Genomic DNA, 13753 nt, shown 5'->3' on the forward strand with positions numbered 1-13753 from the left:
TTCTCTCTCAGACCAGAGGTGTGTGTTCTCTCTCAGACCAGAGGTGTGTGTTCTCACTCAGACCCGAGGTGTGTGTTCTCACTCAGACCAGAGGTGTGTGTTCTCTCTCAGACCAGAGGTGTGTGTTCTCTCTCAGACCAGAGGTGTGTGTTCTCTCTCAGACCAGAGGTGTGTGTTCTCTCTCAGACCAGAGGTGTGTGTTCTCACTCAGACCAGAGGTGTGTGTTCTCACTCAGACCAGAGGTGTGTGTTCTCACTCAGACCCGAGGTGTGTGTTCTCTCTCAGACCCGAGGTGTGTGTTCTCTCTCAGACCAGAGGTGTGTGTTCTCACTCAGACCAGAGGTGTGTGTTCTCACTCAGACCAGAGGTGTGTGTTCTCACTCAGACCCGAGGTGTGTGTTCTCTCTCAGACCAGAGGTGTGTGTTCTGTCTCAGACCAGAGGTGTGTGTTCTCACTCAGACCAGAGGTGTGTGTTCTCACTCAGACCCGAGGTGTGTGTTCTCACTCAGACCCGAGGTGTGTGTTCTCACTCAGACCCGAGGTGTGTGTTCTCACTCAGACCAGAGGTGTGTGTTCTCACTCAGACCAGAGGTGTGTGTTCTCACTCAGACCAGAGGTGTGTGTTCTCACTCAGACCAGAGGTGTGTGTTCTCTCTCAGACCCGAGGTGTGTGTTCTCACTCAGACCAGAGGTGTGTGTTCTCTCTCAGACCAGAGGTGTGTGTTCTCACTCAGACCAGAGGTGTGTGTTCTCACTCAGACCCGAGGTGTGTGTTCTCACTCAGACCAGAGGTGTGTGTTCTCTCTCAGACCAGAGGTGTGTGTTCTCACTCAGACCCGAGGTGTGTGTTCTCACTCAGACCCGAGGTGTGTGTTCTCACTCAGACCAGAGGTGTGTGTTCTCACTCAGACCAGAGGTGTGTGTTCTCACTCAGACCAGAGGTGTGTGTTCTCACTCAGACCAGAGGTGTGTGTTCTCTCTCAGACCCGAGGTGTGTGTTCTCACTCAGACCAGAGGTGTGTGTTCTGTCTCAGACCAGAGGTGTGTGTTCTCACTCAGACCCGAGGTGTGTGTTCTCACTCAGACCCGAGGTGTGTGTTCTCACTCAGACCCGAGGTGTGTGTTCTCACTCAGACCCGAGGTGTGTGTTCTCACTCAGACCAGAGGTGTGTGTTCTCACTCAGACCCGAGGTGTGTGTTCTCACTCAGACCAGAGGTGTGTGTTCTCACTCAGACCAGAGGTGTGTGTTCTCTCTCAGACCAGAGGTGTGTGTTCTCACTCAGACCAGAGGTGTGTGTTCTCACTCAGACCAGAGGTGTGTGTTCTCTCTCAGACCAGAGGTGTGTGTTCTCACTCAGACCAGAGGTGTGTGTTCTCTCTCAGACCAGAGGTGTGTGTTCTCACTCAGACCAGAGGTGTGTGTTCTCACTCAGACCAGAGGTGTGTGTTCTCACTCAGACCCGAGGTGTGTGTTCTCTCTCAGACCCGAGGTGTGTGTTCTCACTCAGACCAGAGGTGTGTGTTCTCTCTCAGACCAGAGGTGTGTGTTCTCACTCAGACCCGAGGTGTGTGTTCTCACTCAGACCCGAGGTGTGTGTTCTCTCTCAGACCAGAGGTGTGTGTTCTCACTCAGACCAGAGGTGTGTGTTCTCTCTCAGACCCGAGGTGTGTGTTCTCTCTCAGACCAGAGGTGTGTGTTCTCTCTCAGACCAGAGGTGTGTGTTCTCACTCAGACCAGAGGTGTGTGTTCTCACTCAGACCAGAGGTGTGTGTTCTCTCTCAGACCAGAGGTGTGTGTTCTCTCTCAGACCAGAGGTGTGTGTTCTCACTCAGACCAGAGGTGTGTGTTCTCACTCAGACCAGAGGTGTGTGTTCTCACTCAGACCCGAGGTGTGTGTTCTCACTCAGACCAGAGGTGTGTGTTCTCACTCAGACCAGAGGTGTGTGTTCTCTCTCAGACCAGAGGTGTGTGTTCTCACTCAGACCAGAGGTGTGTGTTCTCACTCAGACCCGAGGTGTGTGTTCTCACTCAGACCAGAGGTGTGTGTTCTCTCTCAGACCAGAGGTGTGTGTTCTCTCTCAGACCAGAGGTGTGTGTTCTCACTCAGACCAGAGGTGTGTGTTCTCTCTCAGACCAGAGGTGTGTGTTCTCTCTCAGACCAGAGGTGTGTGTTCTCACTCAGACCAGAGGTGTGTGTTCTCACTCAGACCAGAGGTGTGTGTTCTCACTCAGACCCGAGGTGTGTGTTCTGTCTCAGACCAGAGGTGTGTGTTCTCACTCAGACCAGAGGTGTGTGTTCTCACTCAGACCAGAGGTGTGTGTTCTCTCTCAGACCAGAGGTGTGTGTTCTCACTCAGACCAGAGGTGTGTGTTCTCACTCAGACCAGAGGTGTGTGTTCTCTCTCAGACCAGAGGTGTGTGTTCTCTCTCAGACCAGAGGTGTGTGTTCTCACTCAGACCCGAGGTGTGTGTTCTCACTCAGACCCGAGGTGTGTGTTCTCTCTCAGACCAGAGGTGTGTGTTCTCTCTCAGACCAGAGGTGTGTGTTCTCTCTCAGACCAGAGGTGTGTGTTCTCTCTCAGACCAGAGGTGTGTGTTCTCACTCAGACCAGAGGTGTGTGTTCTCACTCAGACCAGAGGTGTGTGTTCTCACTCAGACCAGAGGTGTGTGTTCTCACTCAGACCAGAGGTGTGTGTTCTCTCTCAGACCAGAGGTGTGTGTTCTCTCTCAGACCAGAGGTGTGTGTTCTCACTCAGACCCGAGGTGTGTGTTCTCACTCAGACCCGAGGTGTGTGTTCTCTCTCAGACCAGAGGTGTGTGTTCTCTCTCAGACCAGAGGTGTGTGTTCTCTCTCAGACCAGAGGTGTGTGTTCTCTCTCAGACCAGAGGTGTGTGTTCTCACTCAGACCAGAGGTGTGTGTTCTCACTCAGACCAGAGGTGTGTGTTCTCTCTCAGACCAGAGGTGTGTGTTCTCTCTCAGACCCGAGGTGTGTGTTCTCACTCAGACCCGAGGTGTGTGTTCTCTCTCAGACCCGAGGTGTGTGTTCTCTCTCAGACCAGAGGTGTGTGTTCTCTCTCAGACCAGAGGTGTGTGTTCTCACTCAGACCCGAGGTGTGTGTTCTCTCTCAGACCCGAGGTGTGTGTTCTCTCTCAGACCAGAGGTGTGTGTTCTCTCTCAGACCAGAGGTGTGTGTTCTCTCTCAGACCAGAGGTGTGTGTTCTCTCTCAGACCAGAGGTGTGTGTTCTCTCTCAGACCAGAGGTGTGTGTTCTCTCTCAGACCAGAGGTGTGTGTTCTCACTCAGACCAGAGGTGTGTGTTCTCACTCAGACCAGAGGTGTGTGTTCTCACTCAGACCAGAGGTGTGTGTTCTCACTCAGACCAGAGGTGTGTGTTCTCTCTCAGACCCGAGGTGTGTGTTCTCACTCAGACCCGAGGTGTGTGTTCTCACTCAGACCAGAGGTGTGTGTTCTCACTCAGACCAGAGGTGTGTGTTCTCACTCAGACCAGAGGTGTGTGTTCTCTCTCAGACCAGAGGTGTGTGTTCTCACTCAGACCAGAGGTGTGTGTTCTCTCTCAGACCAGAGGTGTGTGTTCTCTCTCAGACCAGAGGTGTGTGTTCTCTCTCAGACCAGAGGTGTGTGTTCTCTCTCAGACCAGAGGTGTGTGTTCTCACTCAGACCAGAGGTGTGTGTTCTCACTCAGACCAGAGGTGTGTGTTCTCACTCAGACCAGAGGTGTGTGTTCTCTCTCAGACCAGAGGTGTGTGTTCTCACTCAGACCAGAGGTGTGTGTTCTCTCTCAGACCAGAGGTGTGTGTTCTCTCTCAGACCAGAGGTGTGTGTTCTCTCTCAGACCAGAGGTGTGTGTTCTCTCTCAGACCAGAGGTGTGTGTTCTCACTCAGACCCGAGGTGTGTGTTCTCACTCAGACCCGAGGTGTGTGTTCTCTCTCAGACCAGAGGTGTGTGTTCTCACTCAGACCAGAGGTGTGTGTTCTCTCTCAGACCAGAGGTGTGTGTTCTCACTCAGACCCGAGGTGTGTGTTCTCACTCAGACCCGAGGTGTGTGTTCTCACTCAGACCAGAGGTGTGTTCTCTCTCAGACCAGAGGTGTGTGTTCTCACTCAGACCCGAGGTGTGTGTTCTCTCTCAGACCCGAGGTGTGTGTTCTCTCTCAGACCCGAGGTGTGTGTTCTCTCTCAGACCAGAGGTGTGTGTTCTCTCTCAGACCAGAGGTGTGTGTTCTCTCTCAGACCAGAGGTGTGTGTTCTCTCTCAGACCAGAGGTGTGTGTTCTCTCTCAGACCAGAGGTGTGTGTTCTCACTCAGACCAGAGGTGTGTGTTCTCTCTCAGACCCGAGGTGTGTGTTCTCACTCAGACCAGAGGTGTGTGTTCTCACTCAGACCAGAGGTGTGTGTTCTCTCTCAGACCCGAGGTGTGTGTTCTCACTCAGACCCGAGGTGTGTGTTCTCACTCAGACCAGAGGTGTGTGTTCTCACTCAGACCCGAGGTGTGTGTTCTCTCTCAGACCAGAGGTGTGTGTTCTCTCTCAGACCAGAGGTGTGTGTTCTCTCTCAGACCAGAGGTGTGTGTTCTCACTCAGACCAGAGGTGTGTGTTCTCACTCAGACCCGAGGTGTGTGTTCTCTCTCAGACCAGAGGTGTGTGTTCTCTCTCAGACCAGAGGTGTGTGTTCTCACTCAGACCAGAGGTGTGTGTTCTCACTCAGACCAGAGGTGTGTGTTCTCTCTCAGACCAGAGGTGTGTGTTCTCACTCAGACCAGAGGTGTGTGTTCTCTCTCAGACCAGAGGTGTGTGTTCTCTCTCAGACCAGAGGTGTGTGTTCTCTCTCAGACCAGAGGTGTGTGTTCTCTCTCAGACCAGAGGTGTGTGTTCTCTCTCAGACCAGAGGTGTGTGTTCTCTCTCAGACCAGAGGTGTGTGTTCTCTCTCAGACCAGAGGTGTGTGTTCTCACTCAGACCCGAGGTGTGTGTTCTCTCTCAGACCAGAGGTGTGTGTTCTCACTCAGACCAGAGGTGTGTGTTCTCTCTCAGACCAGAGGTGTGTGTTCTCTCTCAGACCAGAGGTGTGTGTTCTCTCTCAGACCAGAGGTGTGTGTTCTCTCTCAGACCAGAGGTGTGTGTTCTCTCTCAGACCAGAGGTGTGTGTTCTCTCTCAGACCAGAGGTGTGTGTTCTCTCTCAGACCAGAGGTGTGTGTTCTCTCTCAGACCAGAGGTGTGTGTTCTCTCTCAGACCAGAGGTGTGTGTTCTCTCTCAGACCAGAGGTGTGTGTTCTCACTCAGACCAGAGGTGTGTGTTCTCTCTCAGACCAGAGGTGTGTGTTCTCACTCAGACCAGAGGTGTGTGTTCTCTCTCAGACCCGAGGTGTGTGTTCTCTCTCAGACCCGAGGTGTGTGTTCTCACTCAGACCAGAGGTGTGTGTTCTCTCTCAGACCAGAGGTGTGTGTTCTCACTCAGACCCGAGGTGTGTGTTCTCACTCAGACCAGAGGTGTGTGTTCTCACTCAGACCAGAGGTGTGTGTTCTCTCTCAGACCAGAGGTGTGTGTTCTCACTCAGACCAGAGGTGTGTGTTCTCTCTCAGACCCGAGGTGTGTGTTCTCTCTCAGACCCGAGGTGTGTGTTCTCACTCAGACCAGAGGTGTGTGTTCTCACTCAGACCCGAGGTGTGTGTTCTCTCTCAGACCAGAGGTGTGTGTTCTCTCTCAGACCCGAGGTGTGTGTTCTCTCTCAGACCAGAGGTGTGTGTTCTCACTCAGACCAGAGGTGTGTGTTCTCACTCAGACCAGAGGTGTGTGTTCTCTCTCAGACCCGAGGTGTGTGTTCTCACTCAGACCAGAGGTGTGTGTTCTCTCTCAGACCAGAGGTGTGTGTTCTCTCTCAGACCAGAGGTGTGTGTTCTCACTCAGACCAGAGGTGTGTGTTCTCTCTCAGACCCGAGGTGTGTGTTCTCTCTCAGACCCGAGGTGTGTGTTCTCTCTCAGACCAGAGGTGTGTGTTCTCTCTCAGACCAGAGGTGTGTGTTCTCTCTCAGACCAGAGGTGTGTGTTCTCTCTCAGACCAGAGGTGTGTGTTCTCTCTCAGACCCGAGGTGTGTGTTCTCTCTCAGACCAGAGGTGTGTGTTCTCACTCAGACCAGAGGTGTGTGTTCTCTCTCAGACCAGAGGTGTGTGTTCTCACTCAGACCAGAGGTGTGTGTTCTCACTCAGACCAGAGGTGTGTGTTCTCTCTCAGACCAGAGGTGTGTGTTCTCACTCAGACCAGAGGTGTGTGTTCTCACTCAGACCAGAGGTGTGTGTTCTCTCTCAGACCAGAGGTGTGTGTTCTCACTCAGACCAGAGGTGTGTGTTCTCTCTCAGACCAGAGGTGTGTGTTCTCTCTCAGACCAGAGGTGTGTGTTCTCTCTCAGACCAGAGGTGTGTGTTCTCTCTCAGACCCGCTGTATGTGGAGCAGAAAGTGTGTGTGTGCTGTATGTGGAGCAGAAAGTGTGTGTGTGCTGTATGTGGAGCAGAAAGTGTGTGTGTGTGCTGTATGTGGAGCAGAAAGTGTGTGTGTGTGCTGTATGTGGAGCAGAAAGTGTGTGTGTGTGCTGTGTGTGGTGTATAGGGGGCACCAAAGCGATGGAATGAGAAACATGTATTTTTGTGGCATTTTCTATATGAAGCTGCTATTGTGCGTTTCTAAATAATTCCTGTATTTCCTCAATATTATATAATATTTTAGAGGACTAACAGGCGCCCTCATAAGATTAATAATAGAATTGTGGATAATAATGGAATCTCACGAGTGGCCAAAGCCAGAGTGTTCATATGCTCTTGGGCAGGCGTCTGATGGCACACTGACACGGCAAAAGCAGGTGATTTACCACAAAAACATGTGTTCTTAACGTGTGCTCTTAATGTGTGCTCTTAATGTGTGTTCTTAGCGTGTGCTCTTAGCGTGTGTTCTTAATGTGTGCTCTTAGCGTGTGTTCTTAGCGTGTGCTCTTAATGTGTGCTCTTAATGTGTGCTCTTAGCGTGTGCTCTTAATGTGTGTTCTTAGCGTGTGCTCTTAGCGTGTGTTCTTAGCGTGTGCTCTTAATGTGTGCTCTTAATGTGTGCTCTTAGCGTGTGCTCTTAATGTGTGCTCTTAGCGTGTGCTCTTAGCGTGTGTTCTTAATGTGTGCTCTTAATGTGTGCTCTTAATGTGTGTTCTTAGCGTGTGCTCTTAGCGTGTGTTCTTAATGTGTGCTCTTAGCGTGTGTTCTTAGCGTGTGCTCTTAATGTGTGCTCTTAATGTGTGCTCTTAGCGTGTGCTCTTAATGTGTGCTCTTAGCGTGTGCTCTTAGCGTGTGTTCTTAATGTGTGCTCTTAGCGTGTGTTCTTAGCGTGTGCTCTTAATGTGTGCTCTTAATGTGTGCTCTTAGCGTGTGCTCTTAGCGTGTGCTCTTAGCGTGTGCTCTTAATGTGTGCTCTTAGCGTGTGCTCTTAGCGTGTGCTCTTAGCGTGTGTTCTTAATGTGTGCTCTTAACGTGTGCTCTTAATGTGTGCTCTTAGCGTGTGTTCTTAATGTGTGCTCTTAGCGTGTGTTCTTAGCGTGTGCTTTTAATGTGTGCTCTTAATGTGTGCTCTTAGCGTGTGCTCTTAGCGTGTGTTCTTAATGTGTGCTCTTAACGTGTGCTCTTAATGTGTGCTCTTAGCGTGTGTTCTTAATGTGTGCTCTTAGCGTGTGTTCTTAGCGTGTGCTCTTAATGTGTGCTCTTAATGTGTGCTCTTAGCGTGTGTTCTTAATGTGTGCTCTTAACGTGTGCTCTTAATGTGTGCTCTTAGCGTGTGTTCTTAATGTGTGCTCTTAGCGTGTGTTCTTAGCGTGTGCTCTTAATGTGTGCTCTTAGCGTGTGCTCTTAGCGTGTGTTCTTAATGTGTGCTCTTAGCGTGTGTTCTTAATGTGTGCTCTTAATGTGTGCTCTTAATGTGTGCTCTTAGCGTGTGTTCTTAATGTGTGCTCTTAATGTGTGCTCTTAGCGTGTGTTCTTAATGTGTGCTCTTAATGTGTGCTCTTAGCGTGTGTTCTTAATGTGTGCTCTTAGCGTGTGTTCTTAATGTGTGCTCTTAGCGTGTGTTCTTAATGTGTGCTCTTAATGTGTGCTCTTAATGTGTGCTCTTAGCGTGTGTTCTTAATGTGTGCTCTTAGCGTGTGTTCTTAATGTGTGCTCTAGCGTGTGTTCTTAATGTGTGCTCTTAGCGTGTGTTCTTAATGTGTGCTCTTAATGTGAGCTCTTAGCGTGTGTTCTTAGCGTGTGTTCTTAATGTGTGCTCTTAGCGTGTGTTCTTAATGTGTGCTCTTAATGTGTGCTCTTAGCGTGTGTTTTTAATGTGTGCTCTTAATGTGTGCTCTTAGCGTGTGTTCTTAATGTGTGCTCTTAGCGTGTGTTCTTAATGTGTGCTCTTAGCGTGTGTTCTTAATGTGTGCTCTTAATGTGTGCTCTTAATGTGTGCTCTTAATGTGTGCTCTTAGCGTGTGTTCTTAATGTGTGCTCTTAATGTGTGCTCTTAGCGTGTGTTCTTAGCGTGTGTTCTTAATGTGTGTTCTTAATGTGTGCTCTTAGCGTGTGTTCTTAATGTGTGCTCTTAATGTGTGTTCTTAGCGTGTGTTCTTAGCGTGTGTTCTTAATGTGTGCTCTTAGCGTGTGTTCTTAATGTGTGCTCTTAGCGTGTGTTCTTAGCGTGTGTTCTTAATGTGTGCTCTTAGCGTGTGTTCTTAATGTGTGCTCTTAGCGTGTGTTCTTTGCGTGAGCTCTTAATGTGTGCTCTTAGCGTGTGCTCTTAATGTGTGCTCTTAATGTGTGTTCTTAGCGTGTGCTCTTAATGTGTGTTCTTAGCGTGTGCTCTTAATGTGTGCTCTTAGCGTGTGTTCTTAATGTGTGCTCTTAATGTGTGCTCTTAATGTGTGCTCTTAGCGTGTGCTCTTAATGTGTGCTCTTAATGTGTGCTCTTAGCGTGTGCTCTTAATGTGTGCTCTTAATGTGTGCTCTTAGCGTGTGCTCTTAGCGTGTGTTCTTAATGTGTGCTCTTAATGTGTGCTCTTAGCGTGTGCTCTTAGCGTGTGCTCTTAATGTGTGTTCTTAGCGTGTGCTCTTAATGTGTGCTCTTAGCGTGTGTTCTTAATGTGTGCTCTTAATGTGTGCTCTTAGCGTGTGCTCTTAGCGTGTGTTCTTAATGTGTGCTCTTAGCGTGTGCTCTTAATGTGTGCTCTTAGCGTGTGTTCTTAATGTGTGCTCTTAGCGTATGTTCTTAATGTGTGCTCTTAATGTGTGCTCTTAATGTGTGCTCTTAGCGTGTGTTCTTAATGTGTGCTCTTAGCGTGTGCTCTTAATGTGTGCTCTTAGCGTGTGTTCTTAATGTGTGCTCTTAATGTGTGCTCTTAGCGTGTGCTCTTAATGTGTGCTCTTAGCTTGTGTTCTTAATGTGTGCTCTTAGCGTGTGCTCTTAATGTGTGCTCTTAGCGTGTGTTCTTAATGTGTGCTCTTAGCGTGTGCTCTTAATGTGTGCTCTTAGCGTGTGCTCTTAATGTGTGCTCTTAGCTTGTGTTCTTAATGTGTGCTCTTAGCGTGTGCTCTTAATGTGTGCTCTTAGCGTGTGTTCTTAATGTGTGCTCTTAGCGTGTGCTCTTAGCGTGTGTTCTTAATGTGTGCTCTTAATGTGTGCTCTTAGCGTGTGCTCTTAATGTGTGCTCTTAATGTGTGCTCTTAGCGTGTGTTCTTAATGTGTGCTCTTAGCGTGTGTTCTTAATGTGTGCTCTTAATGTGTGCTCTTAGCGTGTGTTCTTAATGTGTGCTCTTAATGTGTGCTCTTAGCGTGTGTTCTTAATGTGTGCTCTTAGCGTGTGTTCTTAATGTGTGCTCTTAATGTGTGCTCTTAGCGTGTGTTCTTAATGTGTGCTCTTAATGTGTGCTCTTAGCGTGTGTTCTTAATGTGTGCTCTTAGCGTGTGCTCTTAGCGTGTGTTCTTAGCGTGTATTCTTAGCGTGTGTTCTTAATGTGTGCTCTTAGCGTGTGCTCTTAGCGTGTGTTCTTAATGTGTGCTCTTAGTGTGTGTTCTTAACGTGTGCTCTTAGCGTGTGTTCTTAATGTGTGCTCTTAGCGTGTGCTCTTAATGTGTGCTCTTAGCGTGTGTTCTTAATGTGTGCTCTTAGCGTATGTTCTTAATGTGTGCTCTTAATGTGTGCTCTTAGCGTGTGTTCTTAATGTGTGCTCTTAGCGTGTGCTCTTAATGTGTGCTCTTAGCGTGTGTTCTTAATGTGTGCTCTTAATGTGTGCTCTTAGCGTGTGCTCTTAATGTGTGCTCTTAGCTTGTGTTCTTAATGTGTGCTCTTAGCGTGTGCTCTTAATATGTGCTCTTAGCGTGTGTTCTTAATGTGTGCTCTTAGCGTGTGCTCTTAATGTGTGCTCTTAGCGTGTGCTCTTAATGTGTGCTCTTAGCTTGTGTTCTTAATGTGTGCTCTTAGCGTGTGCTCTTAATGTGTGCTCTTAGCGTGTGTTCTTAATGTGTGCTCTTAGCGTGTGCTCTTAGCGTGTGTTCTTAATGTGTGCTCTTAATGTGTGCTCTTAGCGTGTGCTCTTAATGTGTGCTCTTAATGTGTGCTCTTAGCGTGTGTTCTTAATGTGTGCTCTTAGCGTGTGTTCTTAATGTGTGCTCTTAATGTGTGCTCTTAGCGTGTGTTCTTAATGTGTGCTCTTAATGTGTGCTCTTAGCGTGTGCTCTTAATGTGTGCTCTTAATGTGTGCTCTTAGCGTGTGTTCTTAATGTGTGCTCTTAATGTGTGCTCTTAATGTGTGCTCTTAGCGTGTGTTCTTAATGTGTGCTCTTAATGTGTGCTCTTAGCGTGTGTTCTTAATGTGTGCTCTTAATGTGTGCTCTTAGCGTGTGTTCTTAATGTGTGCTCTTAGCGTGTGCTCTTAGCGTGTGTTCTTAGCGTGTGCTCTTAGCGTGTATTCTTAGCGTGTGTTCTTAATGTGTGCTCTTAGCGTGTGCTCTTAGCGTGTGTTCTTAATGTGTGCTCTTAGTGTGTGTTCTTAACGTGTGCTCTTAGCGTGTGTTCTTAATGTGTGCTCTTAGCGTGTGTTCTTAATGTGTGCTCTTAGCGTGTGTTATTAGCGTGTGTTCTTAGCGTGTGCTCTTAGCGTTTGTTCTTAGCGTGTGTTCTTAGCGTGTGTTCTTAATGTGTGCTCTTAGCGTGTGTTCTTAATGTGTGCTCTTAGCGTGTGTTCTTAGCGTGTGCTCTGGGGTCAAGTAAACGTGTGTTTGCGGGTTCACGTGTTGAGGACACATGCTATGAGTCGGACAAAACACACGTTATTAACGTGTACAGGTCAACCAGACAGTGCACACTTGTGTGTGAAGGACCCAATCAGACTAAAGATCGCGCTCTTTCTTGAGGTTCTCAAATGTGCATGCTCACTCTTTAGGGCACACCTCTACTAAAGTACAGTTTCATATTGATGACCATCTCTTTCAGTCACTACACTATTTACCACGATACACTATAGCTGCTATAGAATTAAAGGAAATCAGTATCTACAAAATCATCTTACCATTTATCAAAATCCACTTACACTGTCATTACTATTGCCTAAATAATGTCATGAGAATTTAGACTTTTGTTGTAAATATAATATTTTAATTATAGAAATATGAAATGTTGGGAAAATGCTTAATTATTCCAGGCCTATGAAACTATAATCTGCCAGTAGCCTATATTTGGCTGGCCTATATAATAATTCTAGAATCATCCACTAGTTCCTTCTAACCTGTTCAAAAACGCTGAATTATTCCAGAACGAAACCTACACTATGTTTGAATCTATTTTTGTTGGAAAAATAGAGCAAAACTGTAAAAAATGACCACTTGTTGTTTATTGAACTGATGTATAAAATGAATATGGCATTCTGCAATCGTGCTGATATAGTCTAGTACTGGAGAATAACACTCTCGCTCGTGATATTGCTGAACTCATCATCTCATCTTTAATTACTTTCAAACAAATGTTTATTTTGTGTTTGTTATTAGCCTATTAATAACTAGCCTATTTGTGCCAAAATTGTTGCTGCATACCCTCTGGCACTGGGTAGTGGCGCCTCAGAGATGATGTGTGTGTGTGTGTGTGTGTGTGTGTTTCAGTCTACAGTCTGGTCATCATACAGTCTTCAGTCTAGTTTCTGTTTCAGGCTTCAGTGTGTGTGTGTGACCGGTGGGCAGTCGCTTTGCTGCGGTGTGAACTCTGAGCTGTGTGTAATGAATTAAATGTGTTAATGTCTGAGTTTCTCTGTGTGTGTGTGTGTGTGTGTGTGTAGAACTACAGACGGTAGATGAAGCATCATAACACACTGAATATGAACACATGGATCCTCTGATCTGTGTGTGTGTGTGTGTGTGTGTGTGTGTGTGTGTGTGTGTGTGTGTGTGTAGAACTACAGACGGTAGATGAAGCATCATAACACACTGAATATGAACACATGGATCCTCTGATCTGTGTGTGTGTGTGTGTGTGTGTGTGTGTGTGTGTGTGTGTGTGTGTGTGTGTGTGTGTGTGTAGAACTACAGACGGTAGATGAAGCATCATAACACACTGAATATGAACACATGGATCCTCTGATCTGTGTGTGTGTGTGTGTGTGTGTGTGTGTGTGTAGAACTACAGACGGTAGATGAAGCATCATAACACACTGAATATGAACACATGGATCCTCTGAGCTGTGTGTGTGTGTGTGTGTGTGTGTGTGTAGAACTACAGACGGTAGATGAAGCATCATAACACACTGAATATGAACACATGGATCCTCTGAGCTGTGTGTGTGTGTGTGTGTGTGTGTGTAGAACTACAGACGGCAGATGAAGCATCATAACACACTGAATATGAACACATGGATCCTCTGAGCTGTGTGTGTGTGTGTGTGTGTGTGTGTAGAACTACAGACGGTAGATGAAGCATCATAACACACTGAATATGAACACATGGATCCTCTGAGCTGTGTGTGTGTGTGTGTGTGTGTGTGTAGAACTACAGACGGTAGATGAAGCATCATAACACACTGAATATGAACACATGGATCCTCTGAGCTGTGTGTGTGTGTGTGTGTGTGTGTGTGTGTGTGTGTGTAGAACTACAGACGGTAGATGAAGCATCATAACACTGAATATGAACACATGGATCCTCTGAGCTGTGTGTGTGTGTGTGTGTGTGTGTGTGTGTGTAGAACTACAGACGGCAGATGAAGCATCATAACACACTGAATATGAACACATGGATCCTCTGATCTGTGTGTGTGTGTGTGTGTGTGTGTGTAGAACTACAGACGGTAGATGAAGCATCATAACACACTGAATATGAACACATGGATCCTCTGATCTGTGTGTGTGTGTGTGTGTGTGTGTGTAGAACTACAGACGGTAGATGAAGCATCATAACACACTGAATATGAACACATGGATCCTCTGAGCTGTGTGTGTGTGTGTGTGTGTGTGTGTGTAGAACTACAGACGGTAGATGAAGCATCATAACACACTGAATATGAACACATGGATCCTCTGAGCTGTGTGTGTGTGTGTGTGTGTGTGTGTGTGTAGAACTACAGACGGTAGATGAAGCATCATAACACTGAATATGAACGCATGGATCCGCTGATCTGATCTCTGTGTGTGTGTGTGTGTGTGTGTGTGTAGAACTACAGACGGTAGATGAAGCATCA

General features: G+C 47.4%; 1 protein-coding gene across 1 annotated transcript in view; it reads left to right on the top strand.

Annotated features, from left to right (window-relative positions):
* commd5 (COMM domain containing 5) overlaps window positions 1-13753 on the top strand; it is a 35105-nt gene that overhangs the window by 7876 nt on the left and 13476 nt on the right. Inside the window, exon 3 of the mRNA XM_079839809.1 lies at window positions 11267-11376. Within this exon, the coding sequence (XP_079695935.1) occupies window positions 11267-11376 (110 nt within the window). The remainder of the gene's footprint in view (window positions 1-11266; window positions 11377-13753) is intronic.

The sequence above is a fragment of the Gobio gobio genome, assembly GCF_949357685.1.
Source record: "Gobio gobio genome assembly, chromosome: 16".
Lineage (NCBI taxonomy): Eukaryota > Metazoa > Chordata > Actinopteri > Cypriniformes > Gobionidae > Gobio > Gobio gobio.